The 25,536-nt window shown below is 40.5% G+C and overlaps 2 protein-coding genes across 3 annotated transcripts in view; one reads left to right on the forward strand and one right to left on the reverse strand.

Annotated features, from left to right (window-relative positions):
- fbxl13 (F-box and leucine-rich repeat protein 13) overlaps window positions 1-25,536 on the forward strand; it is a 165,365-nt gene that overhangs the window by 85,179 nt on the left and 54,650 nt on the right. The window contains 2 exon segments of the mRNA XM_072241187.1: window positions 12,788-12,840; window positions 24,878-24,978. Of these exon segments, the coding sequence (XP_072097288.1) occupies window positions 12,788-12,840; window positions 24,878-24,978 (154 nt within the window).
- lrrc17 (leucine rich repeat containing 17) overlaps window positions 1-25,536 on the reverse strand; it is an 83,283-nt gene that overhangs the window by 21,385 nt on the left and 36,362 nt on the right. The gene's annotated exons all lie outside the window — the stretch shown is intronic.

Below are 25,536 nucleotides of genomic sequence, written 5' to 3' on the forward strand. Positions count from 1 at the left end.
AATATGCACCAAGACTTCTGTCTGTTCACCCTCGCCCTTGAGAGTGCCATGGACACCATCCAAGACATCCTGATCCAGGCACCAGGGAGGCAACATATCATCCAGGTGTCTCTATCACACCCATAGGACCTTGTCTCTTTTCCTCTGACTAAGGAATCTCCTATCAACACTGCAGTCCTCTTTACCTATCTGCTCTTCTGAGCCACAACACCAGACTCAGTGCCAGAGATCAGGTCACTGTGGCTCTGCCCTAGTAGGTCATTCCCCTCAATAGTATCTAAAGTTATATACTTATTATTGAGGGGAACGACCACAGGTGCATTCTGCAAAGGCTGTGTGTTTCCCCACCTTCTCCTAACAGTAAACCATTTACCTGTCTCCTGGAACCTAGGGGTCACTACCTCCCTGTAACTCCTCATTTTCTCGTATGAGTTGAAGGTCATCAAGCTGCAGGTCCAGTTCCCTTATATATTCCCACAGGAGCTGCAGTTTGGTGTACCCGGTGCAGAGTTGTTTATCTGGAAGCTGGAGGTCTCCCACACTTCTTATATCCCACAGTACAAAACACTGCCCCTGGAGCCCTTCTCACTATATTATGCACTAATTGATGAGGAATGAACAAATAAGAACAGAGAGAGAGTAACTTACAAGACAGTCTCCCAAGCCTGATCTCGCCTAAGCCTGATGAGCCAAAATCACTCTAAAGACTGGCACGCTGAAAAAATTGTCTGCTCCACTTGTACGTTCCACATGGTAGGCTTATTCAGAAAGTTAGAAGGCATGGGATCCAGGGAAGTTTGGCCATGTGGATTCAGAATTGGCTTGCCTGCAGAAGGCAGAGGGTGGTGGTGGAGGGAGTACATTCCGATTGGAGGATTGTGACTAGTGGCGTCCCACAAGGATCTGTTCTGGGACCTCTATTTTTCGTGATTTTTATTAACGACCTGGATGTGGGGGTAGAAGGGTGGGTTAGCAAGTTTGCAGATGACACAAAGGTTGGTGGTGTTGTAGATAGTGTAGAGGATTGTCAAAGATTGCAGAGAGACATTGATAGGATGCAGAAGTGGGCTGAGAAGTAGCAGATGGAGTTCAACCCAGAGAAGTGTGAGGTGGTACACTTTGGAAGGACAAACTCCAAGGCAGAGTACAAAGTAAATGGCAGGATACTTGGTAGTGTGGAGGAGCAGAGGGATCTCGGGGTACATGTCCACAGATCCCTGAAAGTTGCCTCACAGGTGGATAGGGTAGTTAAGAAAGCTTATGGGGTGTTAGCTTTCATAAGTCAAGTCGAGGGATAGAGTTTAAGAGTCACGATGTAATGATGCAGCTCTATAAAACTCTGGTTAGGCCACACTTGGAGTATTGTGTCCAGTTCTGGTCACCTCACTATAGGAAGGATGTGGAAGCATTGGAAAGGATACAGAGGAGATTTACCAGGATGCTGCCTGGTTTAGAAAGTATGCATTATGATCAGAGATTAAGGGAGCTAGGGATTTACTCTTTGGAGAGAAGGAGGATGAGAGGAGACATGATAGAGGTGTACAAGATAATAAGAGGAATAGATAGAGTGGATAGCCAGCGCCTCTTCCCCAGGGCACCACTGCTCAATACAAGAGGACATGGCTTTAAGGTAAGGGGTGGGAAGTTCAAGGGGGATATTAAAGGAAGGTTTTTTACTCAGAGAGTGGTTGCTGCGTGGAATGCACTGCTTGAGTCAGTGGTGGAGGCAGATACACTAGTGAAGTTTAAGAGACTACTAGACAGGTATATGGAGGAATCTAAGGTGGGGGCTTATATGGAAGGCAGGGTTTGAGGGTCGGCACAACATTGTGGGCCGAAGGGCCTGTACTGTGCTGTACTATTCTATGTTCTATGTTCTATAAATCATTTCTAAGTTATTTGATATCCATGAAGCATACCATAAGTTTTTAGTGGAATCTCTGCTTAACTCATCATACGTATTTAAATTTGTATGAATTTTAATTGTTCTCAGATAATTTTCCTGAAGAAGCTAGAGGAGGTGAGCTAAATTATTAATGACTACCATTTGCCCACAATAGGCCCTCATCCCTCCATATCTGTGCTGTCCAAATGTATTTTAAATGTTGTAATTGTATCTGCCTCTACTACATCCTCATACAGCACCTTCCAGATAACCACCATAGTCTCAGTGAAAAATTTCATCTACATCTCAGAATTTCTCCCTTCTAAGCTTAAACCTCTGTCTTCTAGTTCTATACACCTTTTCTTGGAAAAAAAAAGACTGATTATCTATCTTACCTATGCCCCTTATAATTTTAAAACCTCTATAATAAAGCCACCCCTCTGCTTCCTTTCTAGCAGTGAGAATAAATCCAACCTATCCAATCTCTGCTTATGATAACAACCCTCCATTCCAAGGTTGTTGGTGAATTCTGCTTACTCTCTACTGTTATCACATCCTTCCTGTAGCATAGCAACCAGAACTTCATATGTGGTCTGACCAATGTTTTGTACAACTGCATCTTCAATTCACAACTACCATGCTCTTATATGAATGCAAGCATAGCAGATGCCTTTTTCACTCTCCTATCCACCTGCGTTGCCATTTTCGGCAAGCCATGAACTTGTACCCCAAGACCTCTGCCGTTTACTCTATATGTTCCATAAGAATTTAACTTCCTTAAGTGCATTACCTCACTAAATTGTAGGAAATATGCATTACAATGATCCCAAACAGACAATTTTGCTATCATTAACAGCCACAGAAAAACAGCTGTTTGTTAAGCTGTATGTACTCTGAATAAATCTCTACTCAAAACTGCATAATTTCAGGAGCAAATGTGTACCTTTATAAGCACCTGTAGTGAACCTAATCTCATTTCAGATCAATTTCAGGAATGATAGAACACCTGAAACAACATTTGTTTTATACTTATTTCCATGCTGTACAGGCATGGGAAAAAGACCATTGCAAAGAGACCCATATTCCCTCAATTCCATTTACACTCCAGTAGCCTGAGGATTAGATTATACATTGAAAATGAGTGAAACTATTAACAAACACAGCCGTACTTCTTTTTAAATCTAAATTATTTGTAGGAATTTGCAAGGGACTGTCATCATTGTAAAAGTGTATAAATAGTTTATGATGTAACTTTTACTAAGAAGACCAGCATTGAATACATTTCCCTCAAGAAAATGACAATGAAGTACCATATTGAAGCACTATAGTCATTGCAGAATCAAAGAACTGTTACTGTGCAGGAAATTATTGGGCTCATTATGTATCCTGCTCATGGTTCAGCAATCCTATCATTCTCCCTCACCACTCTTTCTCAATAGCCCAGCAAGTTATTCTTTCTCAAGTGCCTAAAAAATTATGCTTAGAAGGCAATGATTGATTCCCCTACAGGCAACAAATTCCAAATCATAACCGCATAGAATATAAAAAAGATCATTCTCACATTCTTCTTGTAACATTTGCCCCAAATTTTAAGTCTGTGTTCCTGGAATGTACCGCATATTAATATGAAAATATCCCCTCAGTTTACTCCACCGAAACTACTCTTGTATATATTTACCAAACTCACACTTTATGGAGAACAATCCAGATTTTCTGGTTTAGTCCTATAGATAAAATGATCATCCTAACAAATCCTTTCTACATTCTCCCTGGGATCTTTACATCGTAAATCCTCTTGCAAACCCCATGGATCTGTTATTCTTTCTCCTTACTTTCTCCACTGTGTTTCACTTCACACTTTCCTGTCCTGAATTTCATTTGACACTCATTCAATCAGCTAACCCGTCCATCTTCCTTAGTTATTTATTCTGAAGGTTCTCCCATGTTATTAAGTGGAATTTTAGTCCTGCAACAATCAAATTCAGGATAATATGGAACCTGCAGGTACAGTATGTGTTTGTGGCGACAGAGCTGGAGATTTTGGTGAATACAATTGAGCAAACCATATTCCACTGCTGCAATGCATTTTGTATCTGTGGTGCACTGGTAGCCAAGGGAGTTAATACTTAGGTTGATGGATGGGGTGTGAGTCAACAACAGTCTGCTTTGTTGCAGATGTTGTCGAGCCTCCTGACTTTATGGAACTATTTGTAAAAAAAAATACTAGTAACGTTCCTGACATGTGCCTCACAGATGATGGAAGGTTTAAGTACTTAAGAGATGAATAATAATGCTGTAGGACGCTCAGTCTTCAAGTTGCTTTTCTAGCTATAGTTTTTATGTAGCTGGTCCAGTTAAATTATAGGTAAAAGATGACTACTAGCCTCCTCCAGAATGTTATTAGAGAGGATTTGTTAACACCAGTGCCACTGAGTGTGAAGGGAAGTCCTCTTATTGGAAAATGATAACTGTAATGAGAATACTGAGAGTACTGCTTTCCACGTCCTTTTAGAAGCAGTGAAAAGAGAGCATGTCCTGAGTGGTGGTGGGGGGGGGGGGGGTCCAGATGATGAAAGTTGCTTTGCTAGGACAATGCTTCATGTAGATGTGCTCAGTGGTGGGGAGGACTTTACCTGTGTGGGCTGTATCCAGTACTTTTTATAGGATTTTCTGTTGAAGGACATTGCTGTTTCCATACCAGGCTGTGATGCAGCCAATCAATTTACAGTACCCTCCACTACACATCTATAGAAGTCTGTCAAAGTTTCCAATGGTCTGTGCTGAACCACTTAAACTGCCTTCTCCCATCAACCTGCAATGGGACCATAGCCCTCTATACCTCTACCAGCCATGTACTTATCCAAACTTCTCTTAAACATTGAAATCAAGCTTGTGTGCATCACTTGGCCTGGCAGGTCATTCCACACTCTCACAACCCTTTGAGTGAAAAAAGTTCCCCTCATGTTCCCCTTAAACTTTTTGCCTTTCACCCTTAACCCATGACCTCCATTTGTAGTCCCACCCAGTCCCAGTGGAAAAAGCCTACTTGCATTTACCCTAACTATACCCTTCATAATTTTGTATACTCCTATAAAAATTTCCTTTCAAACTTCTACGTTCCAAGGAATAAAGTCCAAACCTATTCAATCTTTCCTTATAATTCTGGCCCTCCAGTCCTAGCACCATCCTTGTAAATTTCTCTGTATTCTTTTAACCTTATTTACATCTTTCCTGGAGGTAGGTGCCCAAAACTGCACACAATACTCCAAATTAGATCTCACCAATGTCTTGTACAACTTCAACATAACACCCCATCTCCTGTACTTAATACTTTGATGTATGAAGACCAATGTGCCAAAAGCTTTCTTTACGACCCTATCTATTTGTGACAACACTTTCAATTAATTATGGACCTGTACTCCCAGATCCTTTTGTTCCACTGCGCTCCTCTGTCCCCTACCATTCATTGTGTAAGACATACCATAGTTGGTCCTGCCGAAGAGCAACGCCTCGCATTTGTCTGCATTAAATTTCATCTGCCATTTTTCAGCCCATTTTTTCAGCTGGTCCAGATCCCGCTGTAAGCCATGGTGGTCTTCCTCACTGTCCACTACACCCCCTAATCTTAGTGTCATCTGCAAATTTGCTGATCCAGTTAACCACATTATCATCCAGATCATGGATATAAATGACAAACAACATTGGGCCCAGTACCAATCCCTGAGGCACACCACTAGTCACAGGCCTTCAGTCAGAGAGGCAATCATCTACTACCACTCTTTGGCTTCTCCCACAAAGTCAATGTCTAATCCAATTTACTACCTCATCTTGAATGCCGAGCCAATTAACCTTCTTGACCAACCTCCCATGAAGTACCTTATCAAATGCCTTGCTAAAGTCCATGTAGACTACACCTGGTAACTTCCTTGAAAAATCTTTAAGATTGGTTAGACACAACCTACCAAGCATGAGGCCTTGCTGACTATCCTTAATCAGTCTATATATCTGCCCAAATCCTCACATATCCAGTCCCTTAGTATACCTTCCAATAATTATTCCCATTACTGATGTCAGGCTCACCGGCCTATTATTGCCTGGTTTATTTTTAGAGCCGTTCTTAAACAGCGGAACAACATTGGCTATCCTTCAATCCTCTGGTAAATATTTCTGCTAGGGGCCTGGGAAATTACACACTTGCCTCCCATAGGGTCTTAGGGAACACCTTGTCAGGTCCTGGGAATTTATCCACCCTAATTTGCATCAAGACAGTAAACACCTCCTCCTCTGTAATCTGTATAGGGTCCATGAAGTTGATGTCGCTTTACCTCACCTTTATTGATTCTATATCTGTCTGCTGAGTAAATACAGATGCAAATAATTAATTCAAGATCTCCCCCATCTCTTTTGGCTCCATGCATGGATTGCCATTGTGATCTTACAGAGTATCAATTTTGGCCCTTACAATCCTTTTTCTCTTAGTTTATCTGTAGAATCCCTTGGGATTCTCCTTCACCTTGTCTGCTAGGGCGATCTCATGCAGTCTTTTTGCCCTCCTGATTTCTTATTTGTTCCTACCTACATATATCTGCTAGGCACCTCCTTTTTTTTTCTTAACCATGGCCTCAATATCTCTTTTAAACCAAGGCTCCCTACACCTGTTGTCTTTACCTTTTACTCTGACAGTCATATACAAGCTTTATACTCTCAAAACTTCACTTTTGAAGGCCTCCCACTTACCAAGTACACTTCTGCCAGAAAGAAGCCTGTACAAATCCACACTTTTCTCCAGTTTTGGATCTCAGCCTGCAGTCCAGCTCTATCTTTTTCCATATTTACTTTGAAATTAATGGCATTGTGATTGCTAGATGCAAAGTGTTCCCTACTCAAAATTCTTTCATCTGCCCTGTTTTATTCCCTCATAGCAGATCAAGTATCACACACTCTCTCATTGGGACTTCTACATACTGATTAAGGAAACTTTCCAGAACACATTTGACAAACTCTATCCTATCTAGTCCTTTTATGGTATGGGACTCCCACTCAATATATGGAAAGTTAAAATCACCTACTATAACAACCTTATGTTTTTTTTCTTGCAACAGTCCACAACTTCTCTACAAATTTGTTCCTCTAAATCCCTCAGACTGTTTGGTGCTCTGTCATATAATCGCATTAATGTGGTCATACCTTTCGTATTACTCAGTTCCACCCATAACATCTCACGAGATGAGTTCTCTAGTCTGTCCTGACTGAGCACTGCCATGATATTTTCCCTGACGAGTATCGCTACCCCTCTTCCTTTAATCCCTTCCACTCTGTCAGATTTAAAACAACGGACCCCTGGATTTTTGAGCGGCCAATCCTGCCTTTCCGGCAACCAAATCTAATGGTTACAATATCATAATTTCAGGTGTTGATCCATGCCCTGGGCTAATCTGCCTTTCCTACGATACTTCTTGCATTGAAATATATGCAGCTCAGGACAATAGTCACACCATACTCAACTTTTTGATTCTTAACTTTGTCTGATTTCTTAACAACATCTTTCTCCACAACTTCTCGATTATTGTTCTGACACTCTGGTTCCTATCCCCCTGCAACTTTAGTTTAAACCCCACTCCGCCAGCCTGCGCAGCACTAGCAAACCTTTCCAATAGGATATTAGTCCCTTCCAGTTCAGGTGCAAACAGTCTCTTTTGTACAGGTCCCTCCTACCCTGGAAGAGAGCCCAATGATCCAAAAATCTGTTGCTCTCCCTCCTACACCCACTCCTTAGCTACATATTAAACTGCATAATCTTCTTATTTCTGGTCTTACTAGCACAATCCTTATATCACAACCTTGGAGATCCTGCTCTTTAACTTAGCACCTAACTCCCTGAACTCACTTTGCAGAACCTCCACACTCTTTCGACCTATGTAATTGGTATCAATATGGACCATGACCTCTGGCTGTTCACCCTCTCACTTAAGAATTACACTTAGCATCTTATGAAGCAAATGTTTATGAAGCCTACTGTCCTGATAAAATCAAAATAAGAATCAGTGAGCAGGTGATTAGGATCTACAACTTGATAACACCATCAATTACATCTTCCACCATTTTGCAGCTTATTAACGGGGCATTGGCATTATGGTCTTTAGTTGGATTGGTCATGTTTTGTGCTTTGTACACAGATCATCTTAGAAATTCAATCACAGAGCATTTTTTAAAATCTTAAGTCCTACTAGCCTTTCATCTCACCTCTGCCGAAGTAATGACCCTTTTCAGATATGAACCAGACCACTCGTGACCCCCAGCCATGATTACTGGGACCAACCCGATATCTGCAACTTTCCTCTGACTGTGGTAGTAGGCCTCTGACCCTTCATACTCCACCACCAGATTCAATTTATCCACCACCACCCCTTTTACTCGCAAGCCCAAACTTATAATGGGGCTTGTGTCCAAAAGGTTATGAGGTTTGGGATCCATGGGGACTTACCTGCTTTGAGTTGGAATGACTTGCCTTCAGAAGACAGGGTGTGGTAGTAAATGGAGACTATTCTTACTGGATGTCTGTGGCTGGTAGTGTTCCATGTGGTTTTGTTCTGAAGCCCCTGCTCTTTGTGATTTTTATAAATGACTTGGATGAGGAAGTGGAGGGGTGCATGTTATTACGTTTGTAGATGACATGAAGGTTGGCAGTGTTGTGGATTATCGTAATTGACAACAGGATATAACCCAGATGCAGAGTTGAGCATGTGGCACACGGAGTCCAGTTATGGAAAATGTGTGTTGACACACTTTGGAAGATCGAACTTGAAAGCAGAGTTCACGGTCAATGGTAGGATTCTTAGCAGTGTGGAGGAACAGAGGGATCTTGGAATCCAAGTCCATAGATCCCTCAAAATTGCTGCTCAGATTGATAGAGTGATTAAGAAGGCATATGGTGTGCAGGTCTTCATTAGTCAGGTAACTGAGTTCAAGAGCTACAAAGATGTGTTGCTGCTGTATAAAACTTTGATTAGACAACATTTGGATTACTGTGTTTAGTTCTGAATGCCTCCTGATGGGGCAGGTGTAGAAGTTTTAGTGAGGGTGCAGAGGAAATTTACCAGGATGCTGCCTGGACTAGATAACATGTTTTATGAGGAAACATTGAGTGAGCTAGGGCTCTCTTTGGAGCAATGAAGGATGAAAGCAGTTTGGTAGAGTTGTGTAAGATTATGAGAGACATAATCCCAGTGTGGTAGTAGTCAATACCAGAAGATATCCTTTTAAAGTGAGGGGTAGAAAGTTCAGGGGATATGTCAGAGGTATGTTGTATTACACAGAGAGCAGTAGGATGCCTGGAATGGACTGCCAGGGTTTGTTGCAGATGCTGATACAGTAAGGACACTTAAAAGTTTCTTAGGCAAATGATTGAAAGAAAAATGTAGGGTTATGGGCTTTGCAGGAGAGAAGGGATGGATTGATCATGGAGTATGTTTATGTAGGTTGGCACACGTTGTAGGCTGAAGAGCCCATTCACCCATACTGCACGGTACTATATTCTATGTACTAATTTTCCCTTCCCCCACTGCTCAATTTAGCAATGGATCACAAGCACCTGTCTGCTCAATCATCAGTATCCAAACTTCATATCTATCCTTCCGCCTTACAATGCATAATTCTCACTTACATTACAACCACCACTGGACTCCCACATCGTTCTGGCATCTTTCCCTTAAAAGAAATCTGTTTGATATATGCAGCTAAGCAATGGAATGTACATGACAAAACCTTCAATGAACTTTGGAGAGCATATCTGCTGCTCATTAAACATAGCAGAACAGTTGAATAAGGCAACTAAAGAGGCACAAGTTATGCTTTTCTTTATTAGTTGAGGCATAGAATAAGCACAGGAAAGTTATATTAAACTGCATAGCACCAGTTAGGTAACAGTTTGAGTGTGGCATAGAGTTCTATCCCCAGATTGTAGGCCCTCTCCAGGTTACAACAGGGTTCCATTCCTGAGAACTGCTTGTAATTTGTATAGTTTGCAAGTCAAAAGTTCCAACATGGCAAAAGATACTTGTAGCCCTGCAGTGGCCTGCAAATACATCTCACTCTAATCCCAAATACTCATTCATATGTACAGGCTGGTAATCATTCAGAGAGGACATATACAGAGAAGATGCACTGGATATTTACAGTACAAGGTTGCAGATCTGAAGAAATACTAGATAAGCTAATATTATTATTAGAAGAAAGGGTTCTGAGGGGACACGTTGTACAAAAGTGTATAAAGTTATGGGGTACCAAATCATAAACACAAGAGATTCTGCAGGTGCTGGAAATCCAGAGCAATACACACAAAATGCTGGAGGAACTCAGAAGGTCAGGCAGCATCTATGGAAATGAATAAATAGTTGACGATTTGGGATGAGACTCTTCTTCAGGCTGGAAGGGAAGGGAAAATGGACTAAATAGAAATGATCTGTTTCTTTTGGTAGAGGAGCCATAAACCAGGAAGTATAAATTTAAAGCAATTGAAATAGAGGGAAGAGAATGAAATAAATTTCACTTGGAGAATGGTAAGGTTCTGGAACTTGCTGTCTGAGAATACTTGGATGTGTAACAGAAAAACAGTAACTTTGATTTGTTATATGTATAATGTATAAGTTTACAAATTAATTTCATGCTCTATAAATTGTTATGAGACAGTAAAAATTAAATTTTTTGTTTGCTTCATTAGATCATTCTTGCTACTTTTAAGATTTCACCAAATTGGCTATTGCCAACCATAATGCCTACCTAGCTAGTCCCAATTTCCTGTGTTCGGTCCATAGCCCTCTAAGCTCCATCCCTTCATGTACCTATCTTAAGTGTTTCTTAAATGATACTGTTGCATCTGTGTCAACCATGTCTGCTAGTAGCTTGTTTCGTATACTCACCACCCTCTGCATGAAAAGGTTGCCCCTAAGATCCCTTTTAAATCTCTTTCCTCCCAGACTAATTCTATGTCCTTTAGTTTAGGACTCTCCTACCCTGAGGAAAAGATCATTACCATCCTCCTCTCATTAGCTACAGTACTATGCCCTGATTTCTCATTAGACTCCCTACTGTACAGGGCTCCACTCCTACGCTCCTTTCTGCTACTATAGTTTAAATCCTCTAATTAGCACTAGCAAATCTCCCAGTCAGGATAATGGTCCTCCTCCATTTCAGGTTCTGAGGTAGATCACCCCCTCTCAGAACAGATCCCAATGATCCGAACTTGAATCCCTGTCCAATACACCAGCTGCTTAGCCATGCATTCATCTGGTTTATCCTTCTATTTCTGACATCTCTAGCACATGGCACTGGGAGCAAACTGGAGATCACTACCCTTGAGATTCTGCTTCTTAACTTCTTACCTAACTCCCAAAACTCATTCTACAGGATTTCCTCTCTTGTTCCATCAATATAATTTGTACCAATATGCACAGCCACTTCTGACAGTTCACTCTACTCATTGAGAATTTTCTGCAGCCACTCAGAGACATCCTTGACCTTACCATGTGGAGGAAACACACCATCCTGATGTCTCTTCTGTGGCCTCAGAATCTCCTGTCTCCCCCCCCCCCCCCACCACTGAGTCTCCTATCATTATTGCCCTGTCTGAATGCACCCTTCCCTCTGTGTCTTAGGCTAGTCACAGTGTCAGAAACTTAACTATTGCTGCTAGCCCTTGGGGAACATCCTCCTCACCATTTCCCAAGGGGATATATCTGTTTGTGAGGTAAATGACCACAAGGGAACTGTGCCCTAACTGCCAGCTCTCCTTATTTTTCCTTGTGGTCATTCATTTGCCTGAAGCCATTCCACTGCTCTATCTGCTATCCTGCCTAGATTGAATCAAGTGCTCTGGATAAACAATGGTGTTGATGAATTCAAACAATGGAGATCACTCAATTCTTTTAAGTACGTTGCTTTGAGTTTAATGAATACATTCCTTCAGACTATAGAACCCCAGACGCCAAGTAAAGATGGATCAGTAGGTGGGAGTTCAGTTACTAAGGAAAGTTACCTTACCAGTTTTGTTGGAACCTAACTATTTAATTGAACCCAGTCTTTTGCATGCACATTCCTATCCATAGAAAAGCTCAAGAAATTCGGGGCAATATCAAAGGCTTAGAAGCCCAACAATGTGAACGTACTCTCAAAATACTTTTACTTTTTCATTTTTGTAGTAAATTTTCTTTTGCTTCCTTTAGAGGCCTCATTAGAGTTTTAATCATAGACCCCAATCTCATCTCAATTAATCTCACTTGATACATCTGTCTACTATCACTACTCTAGTAAATGAAAGCAAATCCTAGATTCAATTAAGTCCAAATAGTAGGAGTACCCACAATATTCAAATGGATTCTAACTTGTTCATTGTGGATCTTCATAGGCCCTAATGTAATCAGTTCTACCCTCAGTCCACTTGCTATGTGTAATACTAAGAGAGACCTGCTGTTACATGTAAAGAGATAAAGCCATTCAACACATGGCATGAAAAAAACATTTCAGCCAGTCTTACACATTCCAGTTATTTATTCTCCCCACGTTAATTTCCCACTAGATTTTATCTCTCACCCACATTTTATTAACAGTTTGCACTGGTCACGTAATGTATGAACCTGCCTATCTTTGAGATATGGGAGGAAGCTAGGCATTCAGAGGAAAATGAAATGGTCAGAAGAAGAATGTAGAAACTCTACTCCGACAGCACCAAAGGTCAGCATGGAACCCAGATGGCTGGAGTTGTGAGACACCATTGATCTATAAGCTGCACAACTTTGTCATCCAGATCCTGCATTATATATATAAAATGTAAATGTACAAATATTTTTCCACAATATATAAAATTCAGTGTTTTGAATAATTCTTTACTATCTATTTCTATTTCAGGTGGCTGCCGAAACTTACAAGATCTAAATTTATCTGAATGTAAAAATATAACCGTAAGTAACGTAATAATATATTGACACTGGCTCATTTGGCTGTATTCGTGAGTACTCATATATGGCTAAGTGACAATTAAACTTTGAATTAAAGTTTCAAAACTTCTTGCTCAAATGTAAATTAATGATCCAATGTGGGGTACCGTTGCGGAATCGCCAGCGTCTAGCTCAACTTGCCAGAACTTAAATATGGAGGAAATTTTAACCACATCTCGTCCATTTGCTTGGTTGATCAAAATACTCTGAGCAAGTAGTTAACATGGAGAAGCCCCAGTTCCTGCTCCATTGGCATCGACTTTAAATTTTGCTGCTGCTTATATTATGCTTGAGGCAACTGCCAGATGCGTACAAAATGACATTTATCTGATGGTGGACTCAAGGAAAGGTAAGATGAAGGAACACATAGCAATCCTCATAGAGGGATCAGAAGTGGAGAGAGTGAACAACTTCAAGTTCCTGGGTGTCAACATCTCCGAGGATATAACCTGGTCCCAATATATCAATGTAGTCATAAAGAAGGCAAGACAGCGATTATATTAGGAGTCTGAAGAGATTTGGCATATCAACAAATACACTCAAAAACTTCTATAGTTGTACTGTGGAGAGCATTCTGACAGGCTGCATCACTGTCTGGTGTGGAGGGGCTACTGCACAGGACAGAAAGAAGCTGCAGAAGGTTGTAAATCTAGTCAGCTCCATTTTGGGTGCTAGCCTGCAATGTACCCAGGACATCTTTAGGGAGAGGTGTCTCAGAAAGGCAGCATCCATTATTAAGAACCTTCAGCCACCCAGGGCATGCCCTTTTCTCACTGTTACCATCAGGTAGGATGTACAGAAGCCTGAAGGCAAACACTCAGTGATTCAGGAACAGCTTCATCCCCTCTGCAATCCGATTCCTAAATGGACATTGAATCTTCGGACACACCTCACTTTTTTTTTAATATACAGTATTTCTGTTTTTGCACATCTTTTTTAATCTGTTCAATATACATAATTGATTTACTTGTTTATTTATTATTATTATTATTGTTTTTATTTAATTTTTTTTCTCTCTGCTAGATTATGTATTGCATTGGACTGCTGCTGCTAAGTTAACAAATTTCATGTCGCGTGCCGGTGATAATAAACCTGATTCTGAATCTGATTATCTCACCACATCAATGATAACCTGATCTTGGTTTTAATTTGGTCTCAAACAAGGAAGCTGCAGTGTGTTTTCCACAAAACCAAGTTAACCATTTCAGGGGCACAAAAGAATTTATCCAAAACATGTTCAAAAACTGAAAGCATTGGCTATACAAAGACATGGGACAAGATAATAGCCTGACAGTAGACTTTTGTGGTAGTACTTCCTGGCTGTGCCTGTAGTCAAGCTGTTGCAGTATGACTACAACAGTGTCATCCACCTGACAATGTTAAGAAATTCTCAGATATTTCCTGTGCACGAAGGTAAGGCAACCCAACCGCAGCAGTGATAGAAGAAATTGTTGACATTGCTATTAATTGGCTGTTTATACTTCACAAATTAAGAAGGATGTTGTTCAAGGCTAATCAATTCAGTGCTAGGACATTGATCTAGGACCTCCTCAGAACAATGACTTAGTGATAATCTTCACTTGATTCATCAATGTATTTCCTTCCAACAAATCTAAAATGTGATCCAAGTATTCTTCTACTTCTCTCATCTACTTGATTCACTGAAGAACGCTAAACTGTCATTTACATGGACACTTGCACCAAAATTGAAATCTCCTAGGCTTCGAAGAAGCATTTTCTTGTTTCCATAATACAATGGGACAAATGGTTGTACCAGTGACTTCATTTTTAAAAATTTTGAACGGGATATGGGTGTATAGATTTGTGCTTTTGCTTGCCATTGCAGACAACCCTTTCTGCAAACCTTGCTCTTCCCCCTGTTTAAATAAGAAAATGCAGATTATTTCAACCACACCAAATAGGAGGAAATTACTCATACTTCTAGGAGTTTCCTTTGAAGTTATTTTATCTTTTAGTACCTGTATTGCATTTATGCTTCCTTGTTCTGGACACACAAAAGCATTAATAAATGCTCTACGTTGACATTGATTTTCTTTAAAGAAAAGTGTTTTAGGTCTGTTTTTTTTTCCTCAGAAAGTCTTCTCAATATTTCTTGTAATTACACCTCATTTTTAATGAGAGGATACAATTACTGATTTTTGGAAAATCTGCCAAGTTGTGCAAATGTAGGCAGAGGTCTGACTCTGGAGATCAGAGTATGTCTGTGGCTTGGCTCCAGAGATATAGGGATCATCTTAGACAAATTTCAACCTTCTAGGCTAGATTCTAGTTTCTGCTCCAGTCCTATATTCAGCTGCATTCCCACCATTACAGTCCCACAGCAATGGTGGATTCAGGTTGTATAGCACCGTGGTGCAGAGACATAGATCTTTGCTGTCTGCCACTGGGACAACCTTACTACAATTTCAAATGATTATTATAAAGAGCTGATCAAACATAATAGTCTGTAAGACTCTGAGCTACCGTCACTGATTTGGCCTCTCTCCTAGATTTTATGCTCATAAGTGACATTCCTGTGAACATTAATTTGGGGCATTGCAGGTTAAAGCTGATGCTGCAAAATGCAGTTGTTATTAAGGGTGCAGATGGAGGAAATGCAACCTTGACTTTGGGAGTTATAAATCTTTATCCTGTCAGATGGAGAGTACAAGTCGAACAGCTTGCTTCAAAATAAAACTTAGTTTTTATGTTTATTTGGAACACTGCCAGTTGCATTTATCTCTAATTTAATAGCACACACTTTAAAGACTCCAAAGCTTTATAAAATGAAGTTACATTTCAGGAATGGTAATTTCATTTTTTGTTTTCTTTATACTCTTTAGCTTGTTTAAAAAAGATTTCAAGCAATGCCCACTATTACAGCAGTCAGTTTGGCCTGCTGAGCCAGAACTGCTTCAATAATCTTGTGTTAAACCCTGGGGCTTTCAGTGACACTGCTCACAATGGTGTGTGTGCCTGCATGTATGTATGTGTGTGTGTGTGTGTGTGTGTGTGTGTGTGTGTGTGTCTGTCTCTGTCTGTCAGGGGTGTGGAGGAGGGGAAGCGGGTATGAAGGGATTCACTAGTTTTAATGTTTTCCCAGGGCACTAATAAATTCTAATCTATTCCTTGTCTGCATCTAGTTGTTTATTGCCTGAGCCACAGCATTGTTTTAAATTGAACAACAAATCTTTAAGAGCTGTTACATCTAATTATGTATCCTATTAATGCTTTCTACAGTATTCTTGTGCCAGGAGCAAATATTATTATAATAAACTGATCTTGCATGGTATTTGTTGTGTCAGCATTAGTCTACAGTGTCTAATGAACAGCAGTTTGAAATCACTGGGGACTGCATTTTCCACTCTTTCTAACCCTTACCACGTGCCACTTTAAGACTGGATAGTCTGGAACCTGAACTTATGTGTGACTGATTGCATGGCTCCTCTTATTTTAATTAGCTAACAGAAGACAGCTCCTACCAAGTATTGCTTTTCCTTTTCTCTTCTGTTCTATTTTTTCCTCAAAGTTTCAGATTGCCTACTATTTCTTCAAAACTGTATTGATTTTCACCTTATTAATTTTCTTTATCTATCAAATTTATCATTAAAACAATCACAAAAGATGCTTGTCCTAAAGTTTCTCAATTTTTTAACTCACTGGAAGAGATCAATAGTGTTAATAATGTTACATGTGAACATTTTTTTTAGATTAGATTAGATTAGATTCAACTTTATTGTCATTGTGCCGAGTACAGATACAAAGCCAATGAAATGCAGTTAGTATCTGACCAGAAATGCGAAGAATAGTGTTATTTACAAAATAACTGTGAATAAAAAGTAAGTGCTATAGCACACAAATATAAAAGTACTGAGACAGTACAATATGGGTGTAATACTGCTTAGCGCTGTGATGTGAGGTTCAGCAGGGTCACAGCCTCATGGAAGAAGCTCTTCCTGTGCCTGCTGGTGCGGGAGTGGACGCTCCTGTAGCGCCTACCGGATGGGAGGAGAAAGAGTCCATGGTTAGGGTGAGATGCATCCTTGATAATGCTTTTCACCCTGCACAGGTAGCGTTTATGGTAGGTGTTCTCAATGGTGGGCAATTGGGTGCTGAATATGCGCTGGGCAGTTTTCACCACATGCTGGAGTGCTTTGCGGTCCGATATGGGACAATTGCCATACCACACTGAAATGCAGTTGGTGAGTACGCTCTCAATGGTACAGTGGTAAAAATCCATCAGTATCCTGGGACAGAGGTGAGCTCTCTTGATGCTCTGCAGGAAATAAAGGCGCTGTTGCGCCTTTTTGATCAGTATGGAGGAGTTCAGGGACCAGGTGAGATTATTAACCGTAAGCGTCATTTAGGTGCGCCTGAATGAGGCAGGTGGATGACGTTGTTGTAACAAATGCGTGGAGGCTTTTTCTATTTGATTCTGGATGTTTCCAGAAAAATTTTGTCAGTTAAATGGATTCAATGGACCGTGAGCTACCAGTGAGGGAGTGAATTGAGTTGAGTGAGTTGAAGAGTTCACTACAGCAGTGGGCGGTCCCAATATTTCTCCATGTCGGAAGATTGTGGTAATTTGCGGCACACAGTGTATATTGGATATGTGACTGTCATTTTGTATGATCCATACTTGGATTTCTGGAGTATTCTGTGGCGACCACAATTTCTTAACCTATACATGGATTTGGGTGTGTTATGTGGCGACCACTTGTGTTAAGGCATATTCCGTGACTGTCACCTTGTGATATCCCTACGTGGATTTTGGCGTCACCTTGTTATCCCTGCGTGGACTCTAGTACTTAAGTGACGACCACTCGACTTCTGGAATCTTCTGTGACTGTCACCTTGTGTCATTGTAATGTGAATTTATGAACCCTACCTCACAGACACCTGTTCCCGTGGATTTCAGAATCTTCTGGATTGCCATCCTATGACTCTGTTTAAATTGTCTATATTTTGGGTTGAGTAAGACTTGGGAAGAACTGTTTCCAGACCTCCACAGTTTGTGAGCTAAGATGCATTGCACTGTTAATTTTTGGTTAGGGGAGTAATTGTTTTAATTGACTATAAAATTGAAAATATAGTTGTGTAACATTAAAAAAATCTGTGTGGTCTTTTGCTGTTGGCAAGTAACATAAATTAGGGGCTCATCCAGGATATGCCCATATTGGAGCTTATAGATTGATTGATAAATGATTTGACTGATTACTCCCCTTTTGATTGACTCGAGGGTGGAAACCAGCAGCAGTGGACATTGATAAATTATTGGCATCGCCAACCCTTGAGGAATTGCAGAAAGCCAAAAAGACAGAGCTGTTGGCCATTGCTAGTAAGTTAAAACTTATTACAGTAAAGCAGGCTATGAGAAAGGCAGAGGTTCAGAGGAAAATAGTTGAGCACTACGTAGATGAGAATATGTTTGCAGCGGAGGTGTTAGATCTGTTTCCTGAAAGTAGACCAGCTGATGCTGAGTTCCAGTTATAGCTGGAAAAAATTAAAGATAGAGAAACTTAAGTTAGAAACTGCAGAAAGAGAAAGACAAAGGCAGTTTGAGTTAGAGAAGTTAAAGCTTGGGAATCAAATTTCTGGCTTTACTGATAGGTTTGTTGCCAGTCGGGAAGTTAGATTGGTCTCTCCATTTGATGAGGCTAAGGTTGATAAATACTTTCAGCATTTTGAGAAAGTTGCTCAGAGCCTTAAGTGGCCAAAAGAGTATTGGCCTCTCATGTTGCAGAGTGTAATTAAAGTTAAGGCTCAGCAGGCTTATTCTGCCCTATCAGTTGAAGATGCAGCTGACTATGAGACAGTAAAACAGGCTGTGCTTAAAGCCTATGAGCTTGTTCCAGAGGCCTATAGGCAAAGGTTTAGGAATTTGAGAAAATCTGTGAGCCAGACTCATGTGGAATTTGCTTATGAGAAGTCTGTGTATCTTGAAAGATGGTGCACATCTAAAAAATGTGAATGATGATTACAACAAATTGAAAGAGTTGATTTTAATTGAAGAGTTTAAAAGGTGCATTCATAATAATACAAAGACATATTTAGATGAGAAGGATGCTGCAACTCTGCAAGAAGCTGCTAAGTTAGCAGGTGAGTTTGCTCTAACTCACAAGTCTAAGTTTGCCCCAAATAAGACCTTCCAGAAGAATAGCATGTGTAGTGAACTGGATTTGATTAGAGAGCTTAAGGTAAAGGAACCCTTAGGAGACAGTAATCATAATATGATAAAATTCACCCTGCAGTTTGAGAGGGAGAAGCTAAAATCAGATGTATCTGTTGCAGTAGAGTAAAAGGAACTACAGAAGCATGAGAGAGAAGCTGGCCAACATTGCTAGGCAGGTGCCACCAACAGAGATGTTGGCAGGACAGCAATGGCTGGAGTTTTAGGGAGAAACTTGGAAGGTGTAGGATTGATTTATCCCAGAGTGGTAGTATTCTAAAGGGAGGATGAGGCAACCATGACTGACAAGGGAAGTCAAAGACAACGTAAAAGCAGAAGAGAGGCCTTATAATATCACAAAAGTTAGTGAGAAGCTTGTAAAAACTAATACAAGGCAATCAAAAAAGCAATATGGGGAGAAACATTGAAATGTGAAGGTTAGCTAGTCAATAATATAAAAGAAGATACCAGTAGAAAAATCTAGATATAATTCAGTATGGTTTCCATAAGGGGAAATCTTGCTTGATAAATCTGTTGGAATTCTTTCAGGAAATAACAAGCAGGATAGACAAAGGAGAGTCAGTGGATGTTGTTTACTTGGATTTTCAGAATGCCTTTGATAAGGTGTTGCACATGAGGCTGCTCAACAAGTTAAGAGCCCATGGTATTACAGGAAAGGTAGTACTATGGATAGAAGATTGGCTGACTGGCAAGAGGCAAACAGTTGGAATAAAGGGGCCCTTTTCTGGTTGGCTGGCGATGACCAGCGGTGTTAGTGTTGGGACCGCTTCTTTTTGTGTCATATGTCAATAATTTGGATGATGGAATTGAAGGCTTTGTGGCCAAGTTCATGGACGATACAAAGGTAGGTGGAGGAGCAGGTAGTTCTGAGGATGCTGGGAGCCTGCAGAAGGACTTGGACAGATTGGGAGAATGGGCAAAGAAATGGCAGATGGAATATGGTGTAGAAAAGTATACAGTCATGCACATTGGTAAAAGGAATAAAGGCATGCGCTGTTTTCTGAATAGGGAGAAAATTCAAAAATCACAAGTGCAAAGGGACTTGGGAGTCCTTGTGCGGGTTCCCTAAAGGTTAAATTGTAGGTTGAGTCAATGGTAATGAAGAGAAATGCAATGTTAGGATATTTCGAGAGGACCAGAATTTGAGAGCAAGGATGAAATGCTGAGGCTTTATAAAGCATTGGTCAGGCCACATTTGAAATGTTGTGAGCAGTTTCAGACAATGACACATTGGAATAGAATTAGGCTATTTGGCCCATCAAGTCTGCTCCGCCATTTGATCATGGCTGATCCATTTCCCTCTCAACCCCATTCTCCTGCCTTCTCTCTGTAACTTTCATGGCCAGATCTATCAACCTTGGCTTTAAACAGCGGTCCCCAACCACCGGGCCGCAAAGAATGTGCTACCGGGCCGTGAGGAAATGATATGATTTGGTGATATGAGTCAGCTGCACCTTTCCTCATTCCCTGCCGTGCCCAGTGTTGAGCTTGAACACACGTGAGGTCATTACGCACGCGTTATCCATGTCAGTGTGGGAAGAAGATCAACTCCTCGAACTTGCAAATGACAGCGGGCTGAAAAGTATGTTTGACGTAACATCTCTGCCGGCATTCCGGATCAAAGTCAAGGCTAAATACCTTGAGACAGCCACGAAATCACTGAAAACGTTGCTTCCATTTCCAACATATCTCTGCGAAGCGGGGTTTTCTACAATGAATGCGACGAAAACTAAATTGCGGAATAGATTGGACTTAAGGAACCCCCTTCGAGTATCGCTGTCTCCCATCACCCCTCGATAGGACCGTCTTGTTGCAGGGAAACAATCCCAGGGCTCCCACTGATTCAGTGATATTGGTGTGTTGCAATGATTTTATATGTTAATGCAGGGAAAATATGTGCTGTGTGTTTAATATCCAAATGTTACTTAAAATGTTATGATGCTACTGACTTATAAGTGACTTATAATTGACTTACCACTATATTCATGTGCTGTGTTACATAAAACCTAAAATAACACTAACATATAGTAAAAGCAGGAATGATATGATAAATACACAGCCTATATAAAGTAGAAATAATGTATGTACAGTGTAGTTTCACTGAACAGAATTGCCAAAAACGATTTGTAGAAAAAAATGGGCACGTACACGCATGCACATGTCATGCATGTGCACACAGGTGCCCGCGCAAGGCTTCATGGTCATGGCAGTCTTTCTCAGGGTAAACACAACGTATTTGACTGCTACTCCTGTCCGTTGGCAACCCTACCCTCCCCCCCCCACCTGCCCCCGGTTGGCCGGTCCGCAAGAATATTGTCAATATTAAACCGCTCCGCAGTGCAGAAAAGGTTGGGGACCCCTTGCTTTAAATACGCTCAACCTGGCTTCCACAGCCACCAGTGCAAGTAAATTCCACAGATTCAGCATCCTCTGGTAAAGAAATTCTTCCTCATCTCCGTTCTAAATGGATGTACATCACAGTTAGCACATCTACATGACATGTTGCCGTAGAAAAGCAGCATTCATCTTCAAAGATCCTCACCACCCATCCTTTCTCATTGCTGCCATCAGCTGGAAAGTACAAGAGTCTCAGAACTCGCACCACCAGGTTCAAAACCAGTTACTGCCACTCAACCATCAGGCTGTTTACAGTTACTGTTCTATAGATTTGCTAAGTATGTCCGCAGGAAAAAGAATCTCATAGTTTTATGTGGTGACATGTATGTACTCTGATAATAAATTTTACTTTGAACTTTTTGAACCTCTGATGTCGCTCTATTCTGAGGTTGTGCCCTCTGGTCTTAGACTCTGCCATTATAGCAGCCCTCCTCTCCACATCCACACTATCTTGGCATTTCAACATTCGTTTGGTTTCAATGAGACTCTCCCCCCCCCCCCCCCGTGAGTATAGGCCCAGAAGCCATCAAATGCTCCTCATAATGCTAACCTTCCATTTTTGGGCCCCTTACCTAAAAAAAGCAAATGCTGCAATGGAAAAGAGTTGCATGAGAAGTATCCTGGAAATGTATGAGGAAAATTTGATGGCTCAGGGCCTGTACTTACTGGAGTTCAGAAGAATGGTGGGGGGTGGATCTCACTGAAACCTATCAAATATTGGAAGGCCTCAATAGAGTGGATATAAAAAGGATAGGGGAGTATAGGACCAGAGGGCACAGCCTCACAATATGAGGACATCCTATTAGAACAGAGATGACAAAGAGTTTCTTTAACCAGAGGTTGGTAAATCTGTGGAATTCATAGTCATAGTCATAGTCATACTTTACTGATCCCGGGGGAAATTGGTTTTCGTTACAGCTACACCATAAATAATAAATAGTAATAAAACCATAAATAGTTAAATAGTAATATGTAAATTATGCCAGGAAATAAGTCCAGGACCAGCCTATTGGCTCAGGGTGTCTGACCCTCCAAGGGAGGAATTGTAAAGTTTGATGTCCACAGGCAGGAATGACTTCCTATGACACTCTGTGTTACATCTCAGTGGAATGAGTCTCTGGTTGAATGTACTCCTGTGCCCACCTAGTACATTATGTAGTGGATGGGAGACATTGTCCAAGATGGCATGCAACTTGGACAGCATCCTCTTTTCAGACACCACTGTCAGAGAGTCCAGTTCCATCCCCACAACATCACTGGCCTTACGAATGAGTTTGTTGATCCTGTTGGTGTCTGCTACCCCAGCACACAACAGCAAACATGATAGCACTGGCCACCACAGACTCATAGAACATCCTCAGCATCGTCCGGCAGAGTTAGATGGCCGTGGTGGCCAAGTTATTGAGTATATTTAAAGCAGAGGTTGATAGGTTCTTGATTATTAAGGTATCAAAAGTTACAGGGAAAAGGCAGGAGAATGGGATTGACAGGGATATTAAATCAGCCATGATGGAATGGTGGAACAGACTCAATGGACCAAATGGCCTAGATTGTCTAATTCTGCTCCTATATCTTATGGTCTTAATTTCTATCATTCACAAAAAATCACTTAAGTGGAGTGAAAACAACAAATGGAAATCATCATTTGATAACATAAACCATATATCTATGCTAGAATTCAAGTTATTTATTTTCATTTTATTGCTTATCTTTAATACCCCTTGACCTGGCTGGTGGCATAGTGGCATCAGCGTCGGATTTCGGGATGAAAGGTCCCGGGTTCAGATCTAGCCAGCCGGCTCCCCTGCACGCTTTCCATCTGTGCTGGGTTACGAGCTGGTGATCCCTTTGGAAACTCACCCGGCAGAAGGCAATGGCAAACCACTGCTGTAACTTGCCTCGTACACGGTCCCCCACTACGCCAGAGAGGCATGGAGGGAAATTGTACACTAACCGGAGGAACTCAGGATGCAATGTACCTACCTACCTAATATCCCTTAAACAGCTGGTTGAGCAACTTGCTTGAACAGTTGCAGGCTTACTGCTGAAGGTAATCCCACAGTGGATTTTGACCCAACAATGATGAAGGGCCACCAATAATAATGAAAGTCATAACAGAGCATGGCATAGTGAGGAATCTGCAGGTAGTGGTATGCATGCTGTACTTAGTCTTTTATGGTGATGGAAGTTGGCAATTTGGGGGAACGTCTCACAAGCTAGTCAAATATTTGAATGATATTGCTATACTCAAAGAATCATATCTTTAAGTAAACATCAGTGATGGTACCTTTTCCCACCAGTATGCTTTACCTAGCATAAGTTGCGACACAGGGTGACATGGTTACAGGAGTACTCAGCATTGAATCTGGACTCTTTGAACCTTCCTGCCATCGGGTCAAATATCTTCCATGGTAAACACCAAAAGGAAGAAGCAATATCATTAACAGTCCCATCATGTGATGCCAATAAAATGCTTAGTTTGAATTTACAAGGATAACTCCACCCCAAGGCCTTGAACAAAATGATTAAATTCCAGAAGTAAGGAGAGAATGATTGCTCTTCAACATCAAGAGAACATTTGACCTTATGTGATATCGATGAGCCCAAGTAGAAGTAAAATTAATAGTACTTGAGGGGCAAAGTCTCCAATGGGTGGAGTTAAACTTGGCACATTGAAAGATGGATATGTTTGTACTTTGTCGCTCTTTGCTACAATAGTCCATCTGTTCAATAATTTTGACCTAACCATCCTCAAGTCTGAATATCTTTCTGATGGTTAGCGACTGACTTGCTAAACCCTTCCCTCCACTCCCCTTGGAGCTTCTTTACTATCCTCAATACACAAGAAAATAGTATAAAGGAATCATCTCCACTTGATGGATGAGTCTGTTTTTATCATACATTCAAAGAGTGTATGATAAAAACATTTGATGAGCACTTTGGAGATCAAACTATTCATTTAGTCTCTCAACCATCAGCACACCATAGGTGAAGAAGCATATACAAAATGCCTTGCAGCACCTGACCAAAGTTTCATTGATAGCACCTTCCAAACCTACAACATTCAACATCTAGGACAAGAACACCAGAACCTTAATTTTTTTTTTACCCAAATGATACATTGTTATGTCCTGAAAATTTACCACAATTCTACCATTGTCATTGTGTTTATAAACAGAGACTTCCTACTCAATAAATAGATGAGAATTTATCATACAGACTGCAGAAGGCTGTCACATTCTTGACGGCAATTAGAAATGGGTGATATGCGTGGGCTTTGCAAGGAATATACACCTAAGTTAAATAATCTTTTAAAAAATGTTCAAAGTAGCAACAAGAGGCAGAAATAGCATGCACACTTATTTTGGAGTATTTTTTTAACATTTCAAATAACTTCTTTTTTTCCACATTCAGGATGAATTTATGTCTACAGTGATAGAAATGTGCACATCACTTGTGTACCTGAACATGGCTTACACGACCATTAGTGATGCTACACTAAGGTCATTGTCAAAGTAAGTTGTACCATTGCAGTTCTTTCAGTAATCCTGCAATTTAGCTTACAACCATATCCAGCTTATTTTAGACTGATAGCACCACTTTAATTCACACTTCACTGTAGTCCTATTTTCTTCATTTTGTTGTATTTAAATACGAATATCAATGAAGTATTAAATTGATCTGCTGTTAGGTAGATTTCTATGATGAGTGAAGGATTTGCAGTGATTCTTTTCTCAGTGGCAAAAACTTAACATATACTACATCAAAAATATAATGCTATGATTATTATAAATTGGTACTGGGAGGATGTCAAAATACAAATAACAACTGTGCTTTTGCTGTAGGATTACAAAACAATTTCTTTCAGATTTGAGAATATGCACGTAGTGAAATTTATTCAATTTATATTAACAATGTTTTGTTTTATAAGATTTATAAGATTGTTTTATAAGATATAATTTCTGAAAAAAAAATCTAATTTAATTCTTACCAAAAATGCCTGAAGAACTTCAATTATTTTCAATTGGACTCTGCATGTATAACTTTCCTGGCGGGAATGGTAAAATAAATTC

This window comes from Mobula birostris, chromosome 23 (genome assembly GCF_030028105.1).
Source record: "Mobula birostris isolate sMobBir1 chromosome 23, sMobBir1.hap1, whole genome shotgun sequence".
Taxonomy (NCBI): Eukaryota; Metazoa; Chordata; class Chondrichthyes; order Myliobatiformes; family Myliobatidae; genus Mobula; species Mobula birostris.